Source organism: Pleurodeles waltl, chromosome 1_1, assembly GCF_031143425.1.
Source record: "Pleurodeles waltl isolate 20211129_DDA chromosome 1_1, aPleWal1.hap1.20221129, whole genome shotgun sequence".
NCBI classification, from domain to species: Eukaryota; Metazoa; Chordata; class Amphibia; order Caudata; family Salamandridae; genus Pleurodeles; species Pleurodeles waltl.
Window position 1 is genome coordinate 183,209,862 of NC_090436.1, and position 20,215 is coordinate 183,230,076.

The 20,215-nt window shown below is 46.8% G+C and overlaps 1 protein-coding gene across 1 annotated transcript; it reads right to left on the bottom strand.

Annotated features, from left to right (window-relative positions):
• Positions 1-368: 368 nt before the first annotated feature.
• Positions 369-12,304, bottom strand: RAX (retina and anterior neural fold homeobox). The gene is made up of 3 exons (XM_069220349.1): positions 11,515-12,304; positions 8,930-9,162; positions 369-1,937 (listed from the first exon to the last, which is right to left on the bottom strand). The coding sequence occupies exons 1-3, from the start codon at positions 11,801-11,803 to the stop codon at positions 1,479-1,481; spliced, it is 981 nt and encodes a 326-aa protein (XP_069076450.1). The 5' UTR covers positions 11,804-12,304; the 3' UTR covers positions 369-1,478.
• Between the last annotated feature and the right edge of the window lie 7,911 nt (positions 12,305-20,215).

Below are 20,215 nucleotides of genomic sequence, written 5' to 3' on the forward strand. Positions count from 1 at the left end.
CCTTACTCAAAAAATCTGCTCTGCAATATTTCATTGTGAATGGCTTTTAGGTTCAATCATCACAATGCAAACATGATTTGACTCCTTTTCGTAACACTCTGTTTTGAGGGTACAGCTTAACTCTGCCAACACAGCTTTCAAAATGTTGTCGGCCAGGATGGTGCTTCGTTGTGGTATTTTCGTCCTAGGGCAACAAGAAGCAACACACACAGTCACCCAACTATTACCAAACACCCTAGAAAAAAGCCACAACTATTGTCTACGCCAATGCTTCTTAAAGTGTGTGCTCATACGAAGCTAGTCTGGTTGGCCTGTTGTTGATTCACATCAACCTTGCTTTTGTGTGGAAATATTTGCATTGTCACAAATTTTAGCTTTTAAAGTCGATCTTTATTTTTAAAAAAATAATTCAACTCACATGTCCTAGTACGATATTTGTGCAAGGGAAAGAAACGTGAACCTAGTAGAAAAATGGTGCTGACAGGGAAAATATATCTAACAGGAAAATATGTAATACTGACAATTAACCAATTGCTCTGAATCATATTTTGGCTGCCTTTTACACAATCAGCAAAATCTGAAATGTGCTTGACACAGACTTTCTCAAAGACGAAAAGACGAAAAAATTGTAATTTTCTATAGTAGCCAGAATGCTGAAGTCCTCATTTCCGTAATTGCACTCACAAAATGGTGCACAATTTTTATGAAATATAACCTCACATGGCAACAGAAACAACCACTGAACCCAGCTTTAGAAATAAGCCCAAAAAGTTGTCAGTGAATAAAAGTTCGAACGAATTATTAGGCGAAATTCTACACAAGTCAATTTATTTAAATTGCAGTCACAGCTGCTGCTTTTCATAGTTTGAAATAAGCGTGAAAGTTGTTTATTTTTTTCCAAGCAGGAGGTAATGTTTATTTCTCTTCTGTTTATTTCTGTTCGTCTGCTGCTCGTTTTTGAACGGTAACTCTTACCACGGGTTGCCAACGTTTCCACCCAAGAGAAGGTATCAACCAAGTTTGTCGTGCTGTGTGCCATTGCTAACTTCATTTTACCTCCTAGGTCAATTTAGGTCAGGTTTTGCCATCATTTTCACCTGAGTCAAAATGTAGACGTTAGTTTTTTATGTCTATCAAAATACTTCAACCAGAACTCTGGTGATTCTCCGACAGGTTTTGGCACATTGTAATGCCTGGATCTCTTTGCCTGCCAGGTTTGCCGCAGGTTTCCACTCGCTTTGCATCGCTGCCAAAGTTTTTGATTTAATCCTCCTTTATCTCGTTGGCTGCTCGGGCTGCGATATTTTCTGTTCAAGTCAGATTCTCCGCCGTGGTTTATTTGCCATATTTTCCAGCGCCACCAGATTGCCTGCAGTGGAAGCCACATTTCCCACTAGTCAGATTGTCTGCTAAGGTTACCCATGTTGTCCTCTTAAGTCATTTCACCGGCCAGTTTTGGCAATATTTTCTCACCTGAGTCATAATGTCTGCCACGGTTTGCCCATGGACTGGATGTGCTCCTTGGCTTTCATCCGCAGGGCTGCTATGCTGGTGTTTCTGGGGTCTGATTCATCCAGGGGAAACTTGTCCATAAAGTTGGCCCCACACTGATAAGGTGGTGGTGGGCCCATTGTCATGGCCCCCAAAGGCTGCAGGTTGTGGGTCATGGGGGGTGAGTTCATGAAAGGGGGTGGGGTGTAACTGCTAGGGAGGCTCTGGGGAGAGCCCATGAAGCCTGGCAGGGTCTGTAGTGGAGCGCTGCTGGGCAGGGGTGGATTGAGCCAGGACTCCAGGGAGAGGTTGCTGCTGAGGGGTCCCATGGTGGAGGGTGGGGGCGACCTGTTAAAGGACAGAATAGGGGAGTCCTGCAGCTTCATAGAGGTGACTTCCAGCTTCTCTTGTCTTCTCCATTTTGCTCTTCTGTTCTGGAACCAGACCTAGAGAGAAGGAATTCACATCAGTTAAAGAGGGTTTAACAGGCTGGATCACAAGCGTGATTGTCAATCACTGGACTAATTTATATAAACAATTTCAGGCCCAAGCCAAGAGTCTAGAGATGGCAGAAGAGGGGACAGGAGGAAATGACGGACCTTTGTTCTTGGAAAGATTTATGTCCGATTGGTCATGTAGGGGAGGGGGAGATGATGGCAAATCTTGTCTCCCTCTTTAAAGTTCTCATCTGGAACCATTACTCAGTGACACAACGAAACTGCTGGGCTGAATGACACCAAACCATGCACGAAGGCAGAAGACATCGAGGTGGATATAACTCTAATATTCCAGGTAGACACACTGAAACACACACACGCGAATAAAAGGAAACATATCTATGCAGACAAAGTGGCAAACACACACGCACAATGAAGCATTCTCACGCAACACACACACACACACACACACACAGTTTATTGAGACACAACCCTCCCAAAAGCACACACACACATACACAAACATAACTTAGGAGTGAAATATGTATGCAGACTGATCATTCGATAGTCATATATCCAGACTGAATTACACCCACTCACCCATGCACAGAGACGCACACACATGAGGCAAGGGTTTTATACTTTAACACAGTGACATACTCTCTCTCTCACACACGCACCCGTATGTGCATATGCATGCTGGGAGGGTTCTCTGTCTAGATGCAACCTCTCTCACACACACGAGCACACACACTCCCACTCCAGTTGGCGCCCCCAATGAATTGCTTAAAATGTCGTTGTCATTCCAACAGCCTTTCTCATAGAAAGTTTAAAGGGGGCGGAATCAGACTTCTTGTGGTATTTGTAGACTCGGTTACTAAGGCCAGTATTGCATGCAGAAAAGCAACTAAGAAGTGCTACTTGAATTAATTTCACACAGGACAGCTGTGGGTAGAAGTGGGGAGCTCATCCAAACAGATTTCACACAAAAAAGTTTTTACAAAAAACGTAATTTATGATCGTAATCTATGAGCCACCCCCTTGACGTAAATTAGAGCAAAGCAGCACAAACCAGAGCTATCTGTGTTACTTTACACACTGTTTCCCAGTGCAAATACATTTTTGCACTGAAAAATAAATATAAAATCAACATTTTGCGCCGGTTTGTTCAACTGGTGGTGACTTTGCACAGATGCAAAGTATCGATAGATCTGCACTGGATGTAAAATCCAACGCCCACAGAAGCACTGTATGTCGATGAAAAGGCACTTGTGGTGTTTTTGAGGTCCCATGTAGAGAATTCTACACCTGGGCTCTGGGTCATCTTTTAATCGACCTAGGGATGCCTTTGTTTGCTTTAGGTGAACTACAAAGGGTTAATGTTCTTGCAATCTAACTCCCACTTCATAAGAACAGAAAGCAACCAGAAACAAGTGGAAAAATAAGGGAAATTTACAAACCGAAGGAAATTTGTGAAACTTCATAAATGTTGTGTTTGTTGCGAAAGGGAGGGGCTTATAGATCAGAAGGCTTGTATGTATGCTGCAGCAACAACCCACAAGAGGTCCCAAGGATGCGCCATGCTGCTGTCCTAAAGCACCCCTGGGAACATAAAGCATCTCTCCCTCCGAAGAAAGCTACAGAGGCAGATCTGGACTTTGCACCCAGTCTCGCCCCCCTGTGAAACGAAGAGAGGGGGTTGTAAAAATTAAAAAGTTAGCGAAGAAGGGGCTCTTTCCACTAACGGCCAGGGAGGCCACGATGGGCGGCACCACGGCACGTTTGCTGAGCAGGTGGGCGTGGCTTTGCGGGTTGCTGATTTTCCACAGTAACCCAGGCCGCAATTTTGAGTTTACATAACACATATCGCCAACGGCGAACAGCATAGCTCCTTGAAGAGGATTAAACTCTGTGGAGGCCCCTATGCAGTCGACATTTCGCCCCCCCCCCCTCGCAAGATGTCTCCTAATACGTTTTTAATTTTGCCAAACAACGATTTTAATAAACCAGTTGTATTACACAAAACTAAATATTACATGTAGGTAGTTTGCACCGATTATTTTTACAAGCTGATAGAAGATAAGCTTTATAGAGAAAAACTTTCATATGAATCTACTCTCCACTGTTTATGTACTTTAGGTTGTTAACTGGTACATCCCATCAATACAGTATGTTCTCTATAGAGTCTTTAATGTTAAGTTTTCGATTCTTTGAGTTCATTCGTTTTTTCCATCTTTTGGAAATAATTTAAGAAGCCTTGATTGTAATTTTCTTTCAAGATCAAATCGATATTATTCTGAACCTTTGTCGTGGGGCCCCTCAAAGGAGTGAGGCCCACAGGCAGGTGCCTACTTTGCCTGTTTGGTAATCCGGCACTGGCCCCTTGCCACGGTCAGATTTTGGAAGATTAAGACACGGGAAATGTGTAGTGAGGGAACGGGGAAGATGAGACAAGTCATAAATGAGCTTACATATAGAGCGCCAGCTACATAAACCCGTTATCTGGGCGCTATGTGGACGTGAAACAGGAGGTGCAGTTCCACCGCTCGAATACGAAGGGTGAATTCTAAAAAACGAAAAAAAACATCTGCTAGAAACTAACAGGGATATGGCTCTTTAAAAACCCATCCTGAACACGTCGATTTATAAAATGAAGCAATAAGGATACATTCGAACGAAAGTGTTAAATAGCACTTTATCATATAGGGTACCTTCCGCCAATGATATGGCCTCGCTGCGCTAAGAGGCACAGGGCTTTGACAAGCCAGAAGGGTCATGTGAAGCGCTATCTTAAAGTCGTCATTTTAAAACCTGCGAGGAAAGTGTTCCCGTTAAAAGCGCACCGGACTTTCACACGACTGTAAAAGCAAACTCTTGGAAAGGCGCCCACATGCTTCACAGATAAGCGGTAAATAATTAAGGATTTTCAGTATTTTAATGAGCAGGGATTATGGATGAAGCGGGATCAATTATGGGATTTAATAGAAAAAAACAAGTGAAGCAAGCGAACCACTAAATGTTTAAGGGAGACTCCGTTTACAATAAAATTGTTTTGAATATCTATACGTTTAAAAAACATAAAACTATAGGTTATTTGACTACATCACATAATGTTAACCATAGCGAAGACGAAAGATATTAATTTATAAACGCCAGGAGCTGCTCTCTGAAGCTTTGCGGAGATGGAGGAAATTAAGAGCTCGCCTTGTTCAAAGGAAAATAAGTTATTTTGAAGTTTTTGTGAAGCGCCAACTACGGTGACTTCTGGGCGCTGAGAACCGGATGGTAGACACGTATATGGAACGAGGAGTGGGATTAGAGGCCTGTCACGGGGACCACTAGCCCTTCCGATGTTATTCAGGCACCACTCTCGAGGCCGCTGAAAATAGAGCGAGGCTCGAACCTGAAGCCTGGCTCTGGGTCAGCTCGAGGTCCTGTTGGAACTTCGAGACCATAACGAGCCGAGCCTTCACGTGGTTTCTGCCTGTCACCCTAATCTCGCCAGGACCCCAGGATGGAGCGGCTTTCACGTGGCCTCTACCTGTCACCTCACTCCCGCCAGGACCCGAGGATGGGGCGTTACGGCAAGAGCCGTAGTTTTTGGAGATGGGAAACCATGTTTAAGAATCGGCGTCGCTCTCTTTCCCGTAAATCAGGGCAAAACATTTAATCTCCTCCTGCCTATAAATAATCAATCTGACCTTACGTAATTTGTCTGGTCAGTGGTAAAGCGCTTCAATACCTTGGGGTCGAGTTCGCTCTATTTAAAAACTACAGGAAAACAGAGCGTCAACATAAGGAAAGGGAAAGACATATCAATTAAATAGATGATTTGTACAAAGTAATACCAGAAAACCTGGATAGTTCGCGGCTTTCCGTTTAAATTGTGTGTTCTAGGTATTTTTTTCACCAAAACTAGTTTTTCTTCATTAACAGGTATGAAAAAACCTTTCAAAATGTGTGATTTCAGATTACTAGTGTTTAAAAAAAAAATACTGCGTGCGATTTATTAGACAGTAGCATTGCTCTGTAATAATCGGGGCCAGCACGGGGTTTGCACAAAGTACTTCTCAATGCAGCGCCAGAATGTGCTGCATTAATAACAAAGATTCCACGTGTTAAAAGGTATACACTTGTTTTAATTTTGAAGAGACCGTATGGTATGTTATGTGGTTTGTTGTATGATTTACATAATAAACATTTCAGGGCTCGGATCATGTACGAGACCTAAGAGCCGGGACACGGCGGCTTTTCTGGGCTCGCCCACGTCTACTGAGCTGCAACTATCGGGGCTATTTTCAGCAAAACATCGGAAGTGTTTTTATTCGCTTTTTTTATTCGCCTTCTATAAACTGTCCCAAAAAAGCACTCTTTTCGCAAAGGTGCAAAAGGATAATGTGTGCTTTAAAATCTGATGGAATTGTGCGATACATTGTTACTCGAACGTCTCCATGTGTGTGCCTGTGAACTAGCGTCCCAAGTGCTGCCTAGAAAGACAAAGTTGAAACATGCACTTCTGTCCCCCCAGCCCCCATGCACCTACTCTGGCAAGACTTGTCTGACTTTTGCATCTAATACCAGTTGTGCGCAATGTTGTGCTAGTGTGCACAGTGCGTAGCGACCCTGGTACCTCACAATCCTCGCAGCCCTGTCGCTGGCTCCTGCGCATGCGTATCCTTCTTATCACAGCCTAGTGGTCATGTATGTGTCAATATCTCCTTTCTCTACGTCATAGAGGCTGTCGGCCACTGCACCAATGCCACCCGAGGACGTCGGAGGCTGGCGCACACTGCCATCATTTTTAGTGACTCCAGTAAAAAATAGCCCATGCTGGTGTGCTTGGTGGTGTTAATCTGGCGCCAGCTCCTGCAGCAGAAATCAGGATGCTCCCTGACTGACCTACCCATGGGCTGCCGTCCAGTAAAGACTCTTGTGACCAGGACCAGCAGGCCAAAGGGGTTCATTGAGCTCTTTGCGAAGAGGGCAATCTTTCGCAGAAAATATAACTTTATTTTACTACATCACTAACTTTTTTTTACACAGGAGCAATGCATTGAAATAATAGCTTTTTACATAACGCTTCATATCGAACTTCTGTCGTTACTAAGCACTGTAAATAGCATATTACTACTAGAAAATGTATTGCAATTTACAGACCTAGGAAGAATGGAAGGCTGAATGTTTCTTCCCATCAGGGTCCAGCTTCGGCTCAATGAACTTGGTGAATATGGATCTACACCCCGTCTTCTCCCGGATGTCACTGTTAAGGGTGGGTGGAGAATTCTGCTCTGCCAGCGGAGTTTGCGGAGTTTTGCACAAAGCAAAGTGATCCAGAACAGTTTTGCTTGTGCTTACCTATGGTAAATTGGAGAGCGCTAAGTTGGCAAGCGAGAATTCTGGTCTGGATGAGAAAGCTGCTGCTCGCGTCGAGGAAGCTGCAAAGCTGCAGCTCAAGTAGAAACTCTATTTGCGCAAGTTTACACCCGCTGGCGCTCGGAGTGATGCTGTTTGCGCTGATTTTAAAGTGGGGAGAAACTCCTGCATTGAAAATCAGTGCAAACAGCGCACCATATCCTAACTCCGCCTCTCGCGGAACTAGAGGTTTTTCGGCACTCCGCCCATGCCTGCTCCCCTGATTCCCCACCCCTTGTGCGCGGGTGACTGCTTCTCGTGTCGTCTCCCACGACAGTCTTTCCACTCTCCGAGGTGTCTCAGTGTGCTGAGCGCTTTCTCTGGTTCCTCGCGCTCTCCCAGTTTTGGGGGCTGCGCCTCTTCCTCTGAAGGCCTTCCCTCGGCTAAGCTGAGCACTACGTCTTCCCTATGTCTGACGTTTCTGTTTGGGTCGGATGCTTGGTCTGCCCTCTGAGGGTCATGACTGGGTTCAGTGCAGCCTCACCTTCTGCAGGTTTATCTCGCGGACAGCTCTAGGGGCTGGAGCGCTGTGTCTCAGCCGCCTTGTGTGTCTCATGCACGCCCCTGACTCCTCCCACGCGCACTGCAGGCGGGCTCACATTGGTGGCCTGTGGGGAGTGCGTTAGCTTGGCCCCTTGTCTTACCTACCATTGACGCCTCTCGCCCACTACTTTCTGTTTCTTCGCTAGTGAGAAGTGAAAGTACTCTCACATTAAAAGTCTGCACCAGTGCTGAGAGGTGCCAGCTGGTACTCGCCCTTTCAACGTAACGAAGTACGGGAACTTAGGGCGAGATGTACGAAAGGATTTTACCCATTCTATGTCTATGGGGAAGAGCTTTCGTACATATGGCCCTTAGTACCCGTCTATTTAATTAGTGCCCCCGCCGACCTCTACATCCTCCACGTTTCACTCGTCTCCCAAAAGACCAGCACGTGCACTTCGGGATTCACTTGGTGGCCTCCAGGTGACTGCTATCTTGTCTATTTCGTGCTATTTCCCCCACCCCAGCAGGTCTGGTGCATGGTTGGAGCCACCTGTCCCGCCACACATCCCACCCTAACTGCAAGCGCAGCAGCGCGCTTTCCACAGGTTGACCCTGGAGGTCTCGTGGTAAGCGGGCTATGTTGGCTCCGTCCTTTATATTTGATCTCCCACCCGGACCACTTGCTCCCTCCTCACCATCCCCCTAAGCCCCCGCTCACGCACTTCGAGCAGGTCGACTGGGAGGCCTCGTGGTAAGTGGGCTATATTGGCCTGTCATGTATTTTTGACCTCCCACTCCTGGCCACCCACCTGCAGGCACTTCGGGGAGGCTGACCTTAGAGGCCTCGTGGTAAGTGTCCTCTTGTCCCCGTATATCTTCCTCCTACCGGGCCCCTTGCGCACTTCGGGCAGGTTGACCTGGGAGGCCTCCTGGTAAGTGTACTCTCTTGACCTCCTACCCGTGCCACTTGCCCCCACCACCCACGTGCACTTCTAGCAGGTTGACCCACCTTGGAGGCCACGTGTTAAGTGTGCTTTATTGTCCCCGTCTCGTGTACCTTTGACCTCCCACCCGTGCCCCTTGCGCTCCACCTCCCCACGTACCTGCACGCGCACTTCGGGCAGGTTGACCTTGGAGGCCAGCTCCTCGCGGCTGTACACGTCCGGGTAGTGGGACTTCTCGAAGGCGCGCTCCAGCTCGTGCAGCTGGAAGGTGGTGAAGGTGGTGCGGTTCCGCCGGTGCTTCTTCTTGGGTGGCTCCTCGTCGGAGCCCTTCCCCTCGCTTCCTGCGGACAGCCCGGGGCTCAGGGCCTCCTCCGAGGGGCTGCAGAAGGTCTCTGCAGACACGGAGACGGAATGTTATTTATTGCAACAGGGGGCGGGGAGTGTGCCCTCGGGCACAGCATCAACAGAGCAACAGTATCAACAAGAATAGTAATGAAAACAGTAATAATCACAAGAAGCGACACCCAAAACAATTAGAACACCACGACCCACAACACCAATAACTTGTAACAATAACAGAGCAATTAGAATACTATGAACGGCAACAGTAATAACAAGTAGCAATAACAAAAAAATTACAAAACCCCGAATCACAGACAACAGAAATAATAACACGCAACAAAAGCAAGCAATTAGAATATATACATAATATGAGTAACAACAACCATAACTGCAACGAATCAATTACAAAACCTTCACGAATAGTAGTAATAAAAACGACAACTAACTACAGAAATTTTAATGCAGCAACAATACATCAAAGAATTCAAACACCAACAAACACAACATTAATAGAAACAATAAGGTCAGTAACAACTGTAAGAAAAACAAAATCTCGTAAACTCCAAAAGCAATATGAACAAAAAAAATAATATTAATATAATGCAACGGTAACAGCATACAAAACAGTAATGTCTGAAATAATTGACACAACATAACAATATCAAACTGAGAAAAAACAGAACTTTACCAATAACAACAACAACAATAATAATAAGATTTTAAGAACTGTACAGCAACGATGACAATTAAAACGCCAACAGCAAAGAGTAGTACTAACAGCAACTGCTACTGCTAATGATGATACGAATGTATTAATAAATAATAATAACCTGAATGTTCTTTCAGTTAAAGTAAAACATGCAGTCTTTTGACTTTGGCATAACTTTTTTAACTTTGCAGATAAATAAGACACATTTGTTTATTTGAATATTTATAATATACCGGCGGGGTATATTCACTCTGTCTTATCTCTCTTTCATTAAAAACGGAATTGTTACCTCATTTTTGTTTCCCGTTAATAACTATATTCCCAATAAAGACAAGAGACATTGCTGTGTGCATTTATATTACTGGGGTGCACAGCGATCCTATGGGTTCTTGTATTACCGTGAAGTTTAACTAATACGCACAACAATATTACCCGGAGCGCCCGATCAGAGGCTCCTTCGCAGCCCTGATAACCGCACCGTCAGGCGTCCGTCTGTATGTTTCCATCTCATCGGTGAGATTCTGGGGACCTTCCCTGTGGCCCCACACTCCCCCAACTGTTAGGCCAGTTGATAACACAGTCCCCTAAAACTCCTGCTAGTTGCGTTTGGCTACACGCACTGAAATATACACATAGGTTCATAATGGACCACGTGAAGTCGAAGAGAGACGTGGTAATTTAAGTAACTAGCACCTATAACCATAGCTAACTCGCGGGCTAAAATGCCCCTGAAAACAGTAAGAGGAGATAAGAACATACTTTACTGGCCCAAAACGAGCACTTTTATCTTGTGAAATAGCCTGGTAGACGAAAGCTCTAAGGCGTGGACAGGGCCTCCTCGTTGTGACGGTTCACAGCCGGCACCACGGGGTTCTCCAGTATCACCACGACTGATGTATAGTCTCTCACCTGGATATTCATATATTTACATACTAAGCAGAAACACTCAGTTTGTAACTTCCGCTTTCGAGGCGCTGGGGTCTCTTCTACACTAGTTTGTAACTCCGCAGCACACTTTAGAAGTGGGGCCAGGAGTGAGCCTTGGAGCCTCAGTCTCTAGTTTCTGAAGAGCGTGGTGTGCTTTGGACTGATTCTCTATAGACCCTAGTAATTGTCAGATACCCAATAAAACAACTTACACCGTGTAGTTCACACTAGGTAGGATTAACGCACACACGAGTAGCACTTTGCGTGGATTTACAGCCAATGGCTGTCAGCGACCCTATCCAAAACTGAGATTGGCTGTGCATTGGTAAAATTAGCGCGGTACTCTCATGGGTTCTACTCCGGGGTGTTTCTGGCGCAAGAGGCGTGCCTCCTGTACCATTTTAGCTTCTAGAAATCCCCATTTCAGTAATTAAAAGTAAAATCATGTTTATTAACATATTTCATTAACACCGTGTCAAAAGACGGGTGCGTTTCCAGTTCACACCATTATTTCTCACACCTTCGCCACTATCAAGAGGTTGGGTAATAGAAAAGCGCTTAGATACTGCAGATCGAAGTGCGGTGTGTGGCGCTATGTAGACGAGGTTATTCGTGTTGTTACTCTTACTGTTAGTACTTCATTATCCTCGTTATTTAGTTATACTTGTCAGTTACAAAATTCACACGGAATATCTGACATACGTATCAATAATAACCACTCACTACGGTGGCCCATGGGCCTCTCTTTAAGCATCGGCGCACTCACCGTCGTAGCCCTCCAGGGCGGCGCCCCCCAGCGGCTGGGCCTGCTGCTGCTCCCTGACAGACATTTTGTGGAAGCAATGCCTGCGGCCGCCCGTCTCGCCCTCCTTGGAGCCCCTTGGCTCCCCCTCGGCCTGCAGAGAGTCCAGGAGGCTGTCCTCCTTGCTGAACCCCAGGATGGCCTCGATGCTGTGCAGTCTGGAGGCCGGGTTGCCCCCGGGGCTCCGGCCCAAGTGCCCGGCCAGAGCAAAGCTGCCGTCGGCCATGTTCACAGAGGGGCTGTGCAGGTGCATGAAGGAGGCGCTGGTTCTGTCCCACCACCTCCCTCTGGTCAGGCAGTCCCGTGCCACTGGTCTCCGAACTTTTGTCAAAGTACCAGCTGCGGTGGTGGTTGCTGCGGTTATTGGTTCTGCGGTAGATTGTGCTGCGGTGGCCGGTGCTCCGGTTGTTGGTTCTGTGGTAGTTTTCGCTGTGGCGCTTGGCCCTGCGGCGGTAGCGCTGAGGTGGTAGGTGCTGTAGTGCTTGGCGCCGTGACGCTTGGCTCAGGTCCGTAAATCCTAACAGGCCACGCGCCTCGAAGCGCTCGGATGTAGAAGTCCTGTGCAGAAGCGGGGTCAGTGGTGGAAGATGCTCAGGACCCTCTGGTTCTGGGCGCGCCTGAGGAGCTTCCCTTAAGAGTTCTGATTCCTCTAAGCTGGCTCCGTGTCACGCCCCGGCCCCTCCTTCAGCAGCGGAGGATCAGCTCCCCGTGACCTCTCTGCCAGGAATGGCTCCCTCCCGCCCACTGCCTAGCACTTTTAAAGCAAGTTGCACGCAGACCTCTCCATGCAAGTGGCAGCTGTCCCTGCTGCGCTCTCCGGTGCCTTCAGTCACATCCCACCCCGCGCAGGCTTTGTTTGGCTGCAGAGTCACCTGAGAGGACGCCCCTTAGATGGGAAACGCGCAGACAAGGCTTGGCGTCTCTGCCTGAGTGTTGCAGAGTGCATATCTCCTCCCACGCGCTCACACTGATCGTAAGGTAACGAGAGGCACACAACAGAAACCCAAGAATAAACGGCATTTAAGTCTAGCACTCCTGGCTACAAAATGTTATATATGACTACTTTAACGGGGCAACAAGTACACTAGATTACTTTGTCTCCGTCCCGTCGTGTATCCGCCTCGTTTCCGTTTCCTTTCCTCCCTCCCTCCCTCTCTATTCCATCCTTTCTTTCCAACATAAGGCAGCATTCTCCTACCTTCCTCCTCCCTTCTCCTTTTCTGCACATTTGTCCATAATAAGTAAAGCAACAAAGGGGAAAATCAACTGACTTTTGACGAAGCACAGCGACCAAAGATGCGGCGCTTTGTTGCATCAAAGGGAGAGTGAAAAAGGGCCATGTCTACTAAGATAGTGCCATGCCATCTACTGAGACATTGCCAGGCTGCCGTGTGCCAACGGACACGCCCTTGTGCCATAGTGTTCTGTCAAGCATAGGTTTTGGAATAGAAGGGAGTACACTATCCTTGCAATACTTTCCTTTCTTTGCAGGTGTGCCCTACAATGCAGCATACATGGAAAGTTTCAGAAACGGAGAAATTAAACATTTTTCCTCCATTACTCCTGCCTCAAGGCGCATATGGTTTTGGGGCAAATCACTGTTTACAATTCTTAGTAGATATGGATTTGCCTCAAAACCTCTGTCTTGTTCCATGTGAACACCCATGTGCCACTCATTGAACGCTCAAGAGGCGCTATGCTGATTTGCATTGGAAGGTTAATACCACCCCAACCCTTTGCAACAGGCTCGTGTTCCAAAAGTAACACAAACCAGGCACAAAGTGCTCGTAAATCTGGGCCAAAATGTATACCTTAGAATGAGTAGATGGGTAGGAACACATACTTGATCGCATTTAAGATTCTTGTTTGCTGCTCTGATAGCGTTTACTTTTTCTTGTGCAAGAAAAGGTGCAATCCAAACTCCCTCCCTGTTGCCACACAAAATAAATAGTCAAATGTACCTGTTTGCTCAGTTTTCTGTTAGTGAATGCTAAAATGGTTTAACAGATTCCTTCCATTTCAGGTGTTTAAAACTACATCGAATAAGGGCCTATGGTTTGTGCCAACCTCTCAAGTCAAAGCTGGTGTGGGATTTGGTTTTGGTGTCTCAGAGCAATCAAGGATTACTAGGACATAGGGAAAAATAAAGTTTTTGTATGTCTGGTGGCTTCGAGCCAAATCACTATTAGACCCAAAACAGATCATGAAGTACACCCCTTCAATTCCTTACCTTACAGTAGCAAAGCAGAGTAGTCTAGGGCTTACGTGGGGAGCTGGTGTGTGTGCTAGAGATTCAGCACACAGTAAAGCACACAAAGATTATTAAATCAATGAGCAGCCAGTGCATTCACTTTTAAAATGAGAAGTGCTTCAATCCATACATACAATTCAAAATAGAAGGAAACAGGCTTCCTACAGTAGATTTCAAACAGAGTGGTCACTCTGTGTCAGTACATTTCCCCATATAAAAAGAATGAGGAAAACCCTTTGACACATCAGGCCCAGTCTTCACAATTGCCAAACTACTGCCTCTTGGGTTTGGCACAGGGTCCTGATGGAGGAGAAGAATGAGTTCTTGTTGTTATTGTGCCACAACAGATGGTCATTGGGAGAAGGGACCTCCCAGGGGAGTGAGTGGTTGTTCAGCTGAAGGAATAAAGCTGGCCTCCAGGGCCTGCACAATGGAATCCACAGGACAGTGGCAGTGAAATCGAAAGCGGGTAATATTGTTTAAACTTCTGAATGGGGGTTGGATTCGTTAAGACAGATGCACTTAAAAGGCTTATCATTTTGAACCTAACTGCCAACCGTGGTTGACTATTTTCTGTACTGTGGATAGTAGTGTAACCATCTCACTGCAGTTCATTAGGGGTACTGTCTCCAGTCCTGAACATTTCAGCAAAACATGATTTCAGTTGTGTTAGTGTAATAAGTTCAATGGGAAAACAAACATTTGCAATGTAATAGGTCTTGCATTTGTCATAAGAGCTATTAGCATTGTAAATGCATAACTTGACTTTTCTTGCCACATAACTTGGTCAGCCGTGCCGCATAATTTGGCCATCTCTGCCACATAATTCCAGTGGCCCTGCAAATAACTAAAGCACTGCCACTTACCGCAGAGTGTCTTGCCCTGATAACCTTGAACATTTCTTAGATTGTTTTTAGTACCATTTTCTTGTAATTTATTTTTAATGTGTGTGATGTGTGAGGGACCGTTAGTGATTTTAGTTATGAAACGGCTGAAGAACCCCAATACATCCAATGGATTTTGCGCTTCAAACTGCCATGGGTGCCATGGAACGCGAAGGGGAGAGACAAAAGCAAAATTGATATGACTCTGATTCGGTAACAGTGTGAACAATGTGACGTAACCGGCAGTCATGCAAGCGCTCCAATACCGTGGATCGAGTTCATGTTGTATGAACCTTCAAAGCGCCATGGCCACCATGGAGCGTGAAGGGGACACACAAAAGAAACAATGTGACATAACTGGTAGTCGTGCAAAGCGTTCCAATACTGCCGACCACGTTCGCGCTATATGAAACGTCAAAGCACCATGGCCACTATGGAGCGTGAAGGGGATACAGAAAATAAACAATGTGACGTAACTAGTAATCATGCAAAGCACTTCAGTAATGCCAATCGAGTTTGCACTGTATAAAACTTCAAAGTGCCATGGCCGCCATGGAGCGTGAAGGGGAGAGACAAAATACTGCTATGGAGCAGAAAGGGGAGAGACAAAAGAAACAATGTGACATAATTGGTAGTCATGCCAAGCACTCCAAAACTGAAGATCGAGTTCCTGCTGTATGAAACTTGAAAGCGCCATGGAGTGCAAAGGGGAGAGACAAAAGAAACAATGTGACATAACTGCTAGTCATGTAAAACGCTCCAATACCACCAATTGACTTCACACTGTATAAAACTTCAAGCGCCATGGCAGCCTTGGATGCAAAGGGGAGAGACAAAAGAGCAATGTGACGTAGCTGGTAGTCATGCAAAGCACTCCAATACCGCCATGGAGCGTGAAGGGGAGAGACAAAAGAAAAATGTAGTTTGCCCACACCAAAGTATATTGGCAGTCATGCAATAATCCATGTAATAGGGTCAGACTGCAAGGAATAACAAAACAGCCTCAAGGTGGGACAAACCTAAAGCATTTACCAATGACATCAAGGGATTTCCGAAAGGCAAGCCCAGGAACGAATGAAAGTGATGGGCATGAGATGGGCATGGGTGAAGCCCACAGAATAGTTTACAACATGTAAAAAAGCAGCTGCTTGTAATGTAACATGAAATTATGTTCCTTTTACTTTTCATGTGTAGTTGTAAAGTTGTAAATGCAAGATTCCATTTTGACATTTACCACAGTAAGTAGATAAGGCATATAATATAAATATTATTTCTAATTAAACACATGTGGGTTCGCTGAAAATTCTGTGATTTGAAGTCACCAAAGGATTATAAAGAAAGTCCAGTAGTGGAAAGGAGGCGTTATGTCTTCCGGAATATCGCCAGATTCCTGCAGAAGAGACCTTATTATTTCTGATAGTGCATCTAAGGCAACCCTTCTGTTCTCTCCACATAAAATGTTTTGTTAAAAGGCTGAGCCACCCACAACCATATTGAAGTGCGTCCTTGTCAACATTTCTCATCTAGTGGCGGCCAGAGAGAGAACGCTGCATGGTGAATGTGAACAAAATGTGTCCTTTGAAGAGAAAGTCTGGTTTTCTGGTTTGACAGAAACACCCACAAGGGCTGAATATGTGAAGAGCGACTCAGTATTGCTTGCTTTTTCACAGCTTCACATTCACTAATTGTGAGAAACAGGAAAATAACTCTTGGGGGGCATCGTAACTAGCAATAAGGCAGATGTCAGTGAAGCCTCTCGCTACAGCACTATACTACATGAAAATATAATATAATATTAAAAATAGTAATAATAATAATACCGATCAGTGTAATTGTTGCTTTTATTAGTAGTAGTGCGAGTGTTCGCATTGTGAACTTTTTTTGCGTGATATCGACTCTGTTGTCCACATCACATTTGAGAGAATAAATGGGTCCCATGTCAAAAGATTGCTTTCAATTGTAGACTAATTCAATTAGCTTTTTTATTCCACAGAAACATGAGAGATAAAATTATCGTAAAATTGGAGTAATCATATTGGTGCGTTTGGCCTTAAAACTGCTCCTGAGTGGCACCTTTTTGTTGTACATGGACATGTGAACCTGCGTGTGTCACCCCATGACAGTTTAAAGTCTGTTCACTTATGTTTGGCATAGAGTGTGCGGTTGGTGTTCTGCCCAAGATCACCCACCTTGGCAAGGAGCAGAGCTGGTACTGAGTCGTCACCCGTCATAATCCAACCCCCCCCCCGAAAAAAAACAGGTGCCACCGCCAGTCAAGGTCAAAATGGAGCTGGCACCTTTCAAAAGTAATTTTCAGGGCTTTTGGGGCAGATAAGAAATGTAAGTGAGCTGCCAAAGACAGAACACACAACAGTTTTTTCATGATGTAATGAACATTTCTGTTGAAGGTGAAGGTACAAGCATCGCAATATCTTTTTTCTTTTTTCAATCAATCTTAATTGAGAAGTATGGCGTCTCAAGGCAATGTTGTACAATGTGCAGCATGCCACGATTATCTGGCAGACCTTCTTGGGTGAGAAGCACAGGGATCCACCTGTTAGATGGAGGCACCAAAAGCTGGCCTTCAGGAGGCCAAAGGTAGGTTCAATAATGCTTCTTGTTCACCCATGTGCTTCATTGTAACGTTCCTCAGCCCTTATCTTGGGATTCCTATCAGGGGTCGGTAGCCATGATAGGTTGGGGTAACCTGAGTCACCTGCAAATATCGAGGGACAACTGTTAGCCACACACTAACTCATATGTCCCACACCATACCCATACACCAACATCCACTGGGTGGGAACCAGGGCTTACCTATTAGCCACACCCTGTGCCTCTGGAGTTGACCCATCACATTTGGGATGCTGCTACTCCTCAGGATAAAAGCATCATGCACCGACCCTGATACTTAGCATTGACATGAGAGATGTACTGGTCAGCCAAACACACCATCTGCACATTCATCGAGTGAAACATTTTGGATTTCTGAAGACCTGTTCATTTTGGCAGGGGGGGACAAATACAATATGTGTCCCGTCAATTGCACCAATGATGTTGGGGATATGTCCCATTGCATAAAAGTCAGCCTTCAGTGTGGCCAAATCCTCCACCTGGGGGAAAACGATGTAGCTGCACATGTGTTTGATCAGGGCAGACAACACTCTGGTCAGCACTATTGAGAACATTGGCTGACATACCTGCTACCAAGCCCACTGTCACGTGGAAAGAACCTGTTGCCAAAAAATGGAGCACTGATAGCACTTGCACAATAGGGGGGGATCCCATTGGGGTGACGGATAGCAGATATCAGGTCAGGCTCCAATTGGGCACACAGCTCTGTGATTGTGGCCCTGTCAAGTCTGTAGGTGAGGATAATGTGCCTGATCCACAAGGGGTCTGTTCACACAGGGATATCTCCATGTCCTATTCATCCGTAGCGGTTGCAATCTATGGAGCAAAAGAGTGAGCAGCTGGTCATTATCTGTACATTTTAACCACTACAGTACAATGTATATTGTGATTGTTACAATATTTTGGTGGCATATTTCCAGATTGTGAAATTGTGAACTGTGACGCAATTAGGATCCATGTCCTGCCCCCCACCCCCTGAAATGGCACCCGCCTGTCCTGTTTGGAGGGACAGGTGGAAATTAGGTAATTCCGCTGACGTTGTGCACCGTTGCAGGAGGCAGACGGGAACTGCCGTGCAACTCCTCATTGGTTATCATTGGGCCCTATGGGGTACAGTGGCCAATAGTGATGGACGCCGGCATTGACTGTATGCACCGCCGCGGACGTCACCGCCATTTTGTATCTGTTCACTCACTTGCTACCTGACCCTCAACAGGAGAGGACTTACACTGCATGTGCTGCTGTGACCTGTGTCTGGAACCTACCATGCCTCGTGTGACTGGGGAAAGGGCCCCTGCCTTCACCGTGGTGAAGTTGGAGAGACTGGTGGATGGGGTCCAACCCCAGTACCGACTTGTGTATGGGCCTCCAGACCAACAGGTTAGTACACTGTGAGTACGATGCATGGGGCATGAATACATGGAGTGGTGTGTGTGAAGGCCTCGTGTGGGGGAGTGTTGGTGGATGGGCCCTGGGCAGCGTGCAGCATGTATGCTGGGGCATGTCTGTGCTAATGGGGATGGTAAGGGGGATGGTGGGCCATGAGTGTAACAGGCAGGACGGTCTGACTAATACCTTTCCCTGTGTGTATTTCCTCTGCAGGTCAGCGCACATCAAAAGAAGGGTAGATGGCGTGCCATCGCCAAAAAGGTGCGGACCCTGGGGGTCTACAGCAGGCGGAGCACCAACTGTCAGAAATGGTGAGAGGACCTGAGGCGCTGGGCACGGAAGATGGCGGAGGCCCAGCTGGGGATGGCCTCCCAACGAGGAAGGGGTGCCCGTCGAACCCTGACCCCCCTGATGGTCCGCATACTGGCGGGGGCCTATCTGGAGCTGGATGGGCACTTGAGGGCATCACAGCAGCAAGAGGGTGAGTACAGTGCCCTTCGGAGCACTACTACTACGGAGATAACTGCATTCCACAGGACCCAGGAGGAAGAGTCCACTGACGCTGAGGGCACCAGTGGGAAGGAGGGCAAGGGGAGCACCACAGCAGAGACTGGAGGGGACAGTTCAGACACGGATACCTCCTCCGATGGAAGCTCCCTGGTGGTGGCGGACACCCTGTGCCCACCCCAACTAAAGGTACAGCCACCACCCCATACCAGCACCGACCTCCCAGCAGCCCCTCATCGAGTTTCCCGTGCCCGCTCACCCAGGAGGGTAGGCATCTTCTTCGCCCCAGGCACATCAGGCCCTGCCCCAGTTAACCCAGCTGCCCTGAGTGAGGAGGCTATTGACCTCCTGCGATCCATCTCTGTTGGGCAGTCAACCATTGTGAATGCTATCCAGCGGCTGGCAGCCCAAATGCAACAGTCCAATGCATTTCTGGAGGGCATTCACACTGGCGTGGCGGCCCAACAGAGATTAATCCAAGCTCTGGCCTCCTCTCTGATGTCAGCCATTGTCTCTGTTTCCACCCTCCCCCTCCAACTTCCTCTACCCAATCCCATTCCCCTCAACCCCAACCTATCCCAAGCACACAGGCAGACGAACATGCACACAAGACAACACACAAGAGTGGCACAGGCAAACACAAGCACCACACATCATCCCACAGGCACTCACACAAACACCATCCAGATGCAGACATACCAACATCCATGGCCTCCACTGTGGCCCCCTCCTCCTCATCCTCCACCTCCCTCCTAGTTGTGTCTACACTCACACCTGCATGCACAACATCCTCATCCACTACCTAAATCACCAGCACACCTAACAGAACACACACCTCACTGGCAGTCCCCACCCCCACATCCATGCACACATCCCCTGTGTCCTCTCCCACTGTGTCTGTGCCCCCTCCTCCCAAAATACACAAACGCAATCACTCAGACACCCAATAGCCATCCACCTCACAATAGCATCTAGCCCATGCACTTGCACCCAAACATAGCAG

Excerpts from the sequence above, each read along its gene's own strand:
- RAX (XM_069220349.1), bottom strand. The coding sequence starts at position 11,803 with ATGCACCTGCACAGCCCCTCTGTGAACATGGCCGACGGCAGCTTTGCT. Across the intron at positions 9,163-11,514 it reads CGCCCTGGAGGGCTACGACG|AGACCTTCTGCAGCCCCTCG; the intron begins GTGAGTGCGCCG and ends CCGTGTCTGCAG. Across the intron at positions 1,938-8,929 it reads TGCCCGAAGTGCGCGTGCAG|GTCTGGTTCCAGAACAGAAG; the intron begins GTACGTGGGGAG and ends CCTTCTCTCTAG.